Source organism: Triturus cristatus, chromosome 6 (assembly GCF_964204655.1).
Source record: "Triturus cristatus chromosome 6, aTriCri1.1, whole genome shotgun sequence".
NCBI lineage: Eukaryota > Metazoa > Chordata > Amphibia > Caudata > Salamandridae > Triturus > Triturus cristatus.
Window position 1 is genome coordinate 840,167,396 of NC_140589.1, and position 4,632 is coordinate 840,172,027.

The following is a 4,632-nucleotide window of genomic DNA, read 5'->3' on the forward strand; positions in this document are numbered from 1 at the left end:
TGAAAACAAACAAAAAAAAGGATCCCTGGGCCCGTTGGAGGAACAAATGAAATGCGCAATACCTTAATAAAGCAGAAGAGCTTCAGCGGGACAGTGCTATCCATGCAAGACAGGTCCAGATCCCTAGTCACTCGCCAATTGTAAAGATGTAGTCCAGCACAAGGAGAGTTGAGCACAAAGCTTTATTCCAACAACAGGTACACAGGTCTCCCGGGCCCAGAGGATCAGCACCAACTGAAGCTGATGTTCTCACCCACTGTTCCCATACATTCTAGTACAGCATAACACTAAGGGGCTGATTATGATTGTGGAAGGACCGTCACTGCAGGGCCGACGGTAGCAACCACCGGCCTTGTGGTGGCAGTCCCTCCGCCATCAAACGGATATTTCCCACCACCAGATTAGGATGGCGGTGGGAACATGAATGCGTCCGCAGTGGACGCAAAGACCGTCCGCCACCAGCAATCGTCCCGATTGTCTGGAGGATGGTCCAGGGAGCCCAAAATGGTAGTGGTGACTAGCAGGCACCATCCACCTGATTAGGATGCCAGCATTAATGGGCCTTTCCATGAAAAGGCATGCAGTCTTTTGCCATGGGGCCTGTTGCGGGCCCCCGGGGGCTGGGTGGCTGCACTTGGGGGGTACCTATGGTACCCCCATACATTGTGGTGCTCAAGGTGACAGGCACCGCACGGTGCCTGCAACTTTGTGCAGCGCAATGCAAAACATGGTATTTTGACATTGCGTACGGTGCTGCAGCCAGCAGCACCGTCGGCAATGTTAACCTACCAGGATACGCCCGCCAGTGTGGTGGGCACATCCTAATTAGGCGGGCTGGACTGAAGGACTGGGCTATTCTAAGGCCCAGCGGTGCCAGGGGACAACACCTGAAACCTTCGTGGGTTACCTGTTCCGGCGTACAAAACACAGAGACACGGGACACTTCCTGCGGCGTCAAAGATCAGCATTTATTCACTGCAGGGATACAGAAATCGCAAGAAGTACACAACGTGTAGGTTCTGAGAGACTGCTTCGAATTGCACAAGTGGATCGCTCCTTTTATACACATTTTCGTCATTGCTCAGCATGGCGAACAAAAGGTTACAGCTTAGTTCCCACAATAAACTTCAAAAAGGTCGCATTCATGTTTTCAGAAACCCGAAACATAATTACAGCAGCATTGCCGGTTCCCAACTGTAAAAGCACATTAAGCACATTCCATTCTGACCATAACGAATTAGAGGAAGGGACAGAAACAGATGCAAAGGAAAAAGATATGGATGTACAACAGTTTAGAAAACAGTGTAGAGAGCAATAACGGAAACTTGATTGCAGGATCAAAGGACTCGTGCCTAATGTATGCACGACTGAAACAATAAACGGTATGGCAAGATGAGCCTTAAGCGGGGCCATCTGCCTTTGTCGTGTCTGCCCCCTCACCATAAAAGACACCTTCAAAGGAACATGTGTCCTCCACGAAAGCTTGGGAATCCCAGGGTCACGAAGCGGACAGTGTCTGTTCGCTGGCTACTTGAGGGCAAGAGACAAAATGGACGTCGTATCTAAAATGGAACCCAAGGGTTCAGATGGACATACCCAAGAATGAGACGAACCATACATAGTAGCGTAGCAAAAACGCGTACACCCACTAAACTCGTCATTTGCGGTTCATAGATACCAAACTCATCCATATTCGAACATACCCAAAATGTCAGTCAGATTCTCACGGAACCTCAGACGCTCCTTTTGCCCTCATGTAGGCAAGCACTAGTCGAGATCAGAATCGATTTCGATATTCATCAAATCGTTCAGTTGCTGCTGGAACATCATTCTATTCATCAACGTCTCTTTGGTAACTGATGGCCGTCTTATACACGTTGTAGCACAGAGGCCACATAAGGCCGGACCACACTGTACGCAAAGACAACACGTGAACAGAAACGTTACAACAACCCCCATGATCATCAGAATCTTCCAACCCCAAGTTGATATCAGACCCCAAAACCATCCTAGAAGCGTCCAATTACCCTCGTCCACGTGTATGGACTCGGAGATCTTATGCAACTTCGAGATGGCTTGGTAAACAGTTGGAGCGTTGTCAGGAATGAAAATGCAACAGCTCGAATGGATAACTTTGCACACACCACCTCTATCTGCAAGAACAACATCTAGAACCATACGGTTCTGCAACGTCATAAGTCTATCCGCCTGAAGTTCCGCTGTTAAATTACCAAGAGCACTCGCAGTTATGTTAGCAGTCAATTCTACCACACGGGTCAACTGTCTCAGGTTCCTACTATTAACCATAGGTCCCCAAAATGGCAAGAAACCCTTAAAGAAGTCTCCTGCTTCTTGACCCGCAGTGTCTTCTTTGCTGACAACGCCTCTCACAACTCTAGTTTTATGATAGTCGGAGGTAACTGAAAAAGTCGGTGGCAAAAGATTCGCAATATAACAGGTTCCCGAGAAGTCACGGGGCAACCATGTATATGCACGCTCATAACATACGAAATAGGTACCCTTGGCAGTCAGGAAAACAGGGGAAGAGAGCATCGGTAGAACGTACGTGTCAGTACAAGCACTGTCCCCAAGCTGGGCTCTCGGATTTCGACCAAGACCTTTCAAGCAGAAATTACCGAGGTGGGGTACGATCCATATTGGAGACAAGCTCTTGAGCTGTCTATCACCCACTGACACACTATACTCAGCCTCACTCAGATCTTTATATGCTTGTATCTCTGCATCTGGAATAAGCAATACATCAAAAATATCTCGATCGAGATCAGCAATCGCTATCGCCAAAGGCTTGTGGTACGGACCAGGACCAAAGTTCGCGGAACGTGGCTCTCGACTGGGGTAGGAATCTAGTGCACTACGGAACATAGTTTGGAATGCTCGAGCTGACCCCTGGGAACTATAAGGAAGAACCAAATACGGAATACCTCTATCCATGGTATGGGGCATTAACCCACACACCCAACAGTTGGTAGTATTCATCACCAACTGATGCTGATGTAGGAGTTGAACAAAGGAGTTATTCATGAATTCCACACGTCTAACCTGCTCATGTTGGGGCAGAGGATGAAAGGAATGTGGAGAAACAGTAGTAATGGAACTTAGTTTAGGAGAAAAGGTAGGTGAAACAGAAGGCAATAACGACTGTATCCCAAAATACACTCCGCCCACCAATAGCATAGAAACAGTCAGAAACAGTAGAAATACCTGAAACAAAAAACATTTTGTTCGTACAATCTTATGCAATTTTGATCTTTGCGCCGACATCCTTTCTACTTCCAACAGCTTAGAGAACGCCATCCTCTAAAAACCGTCCGTACGTTCTTGACGCACTTCGTTCTGAGTAGCAATTATCAATCCCCAGGAGTTCCCAGGAATCGACAAAAGGTAACTGACCTAGTATCAGGAACCTGCTAAACAGAAGGAAGTACCCGCACGGCCCTACGGTTAACCCAGATGATAGGTTTTTCTTAAACAAACATCCAACTTAATAAAAATCTCTTAGCTGTAAAAAAAAAATGCACGTAGAAGGAAACTCAAAAATCAGCAAAGGATGCAATGGTTCTTAATGTTCGTGGCAACAGTAAAGGAAAATATAGAAAACAAAATTATTAGTCTTTGTCATGTGAACGAAGAAAATATCGACATCTTCCAGGTCGAGTCTGCTCTTCAAATAATTGTTCAGCTGGTGAAACAATGTTCAATCGATCAGATGACAATTCAGACCTTGAGTTTTCCAAAACTGACGACTCAACAGATGTGTCCGGCTGCAATGAATTGTCTACGACAGGTTGAGCATCGCTAAACGGCACGTAACGTAGAGGAGTCTCAGTTTCCGCTGTCGCAATACCAGTTCTCACCCAATTATCTGCTGGTGAAGGGATCGAAACCTTTTTGGTATGGGTGGCATGCACCCAGTTCTTTCTGCCTTCCAACCGAACTGCAGTCCTTGTTGCCAGCAGCACTTGAAAAGGGCCCACAAATCTTGGCTCCAGATTGCGTTTTCTGCCAAAATTGCGGGTAACAACCCAGTCACCCGGTTGGAGCCGATGTCCAGGACCCTCTGTCTGTGCCGGTAAAGCTTCAAAGACCTGTTGATGAATTAACCTCAGTTTAGCAGTCAGATCATGAAGATAATCAATTAACATTGGATACTCAAGGCTATCAAAGGCCTTAGGCCTCGGGACTCCCCAAATGTTTGCAGGGCGGCCGAACACAATCTCATATGGGCTAAGCCCTACTCGAGAGTGCACAGTCGCCCTGATTGACAAGAGAGCCAGAGGCAAAGCATCAGGCCATGACAAACCAGTCGTAGCTTGTATCTTTGCAAGTTTCAGTTTCAGAGTACCATTGTACCCTTCAACCAAACCCGCTGCCTGAGGATGATTGGCGCTATGGAATTTCTGTCGAATTCCAAGACCCTTACACACACTCTGCATCACACTTCCCACAAACTCACTTCCATTATCTGACCACACAATCCATGGCATTCCATACCGAGGAAAGTATTCCTTCAGTAGGACTTTCGCTGTGGACAAAGCAGTGTTATCCTTGAGAGGATAGGCCTCTATCCATCTGGAGAACGCACAAACCACAACCAAAACGTACTTCAGATTA

At 46.9% G+C, this 4,632-nt stretch overlaps 1 protein-coding gene across 1 annotated transcript; it reads right to left on the reverse strand.

Moving 5' to 3' along the window:
• Positions 1-1,722: 1,722 nt before the first annotated feature.
• On the reverse strand, positions 1,723-3,420 carry LOC146817955 (endogenous retrovirus group PABLB member 1 Env polyprotein-like). Its single transcript, XM_085609275.1, has one exon. The coding sequence runs from the start codon at positions 3,313-3,315 to the stop codon at positions 1,768-1,770; it is 1,548 nt and encodes a 515-aa protein (XP_085465401.1). The 5' UTR covers positions 3,316-3,420; the 3' UTR covers positions 1,723-1,767.
• Positions 3,421-4,632: the final 1,212 nt, after the last annotated feature.

Excerpts from the sequence above, each read along its gene's own strand:
- LOC146817955 (XM_085609275.1), bottom strand. The coding sequence starts at position 3,315 with ATGGCGTTCTCTAAGCTGTTGGAAGTAGAAAGGATGTCGGCGCAAAGA.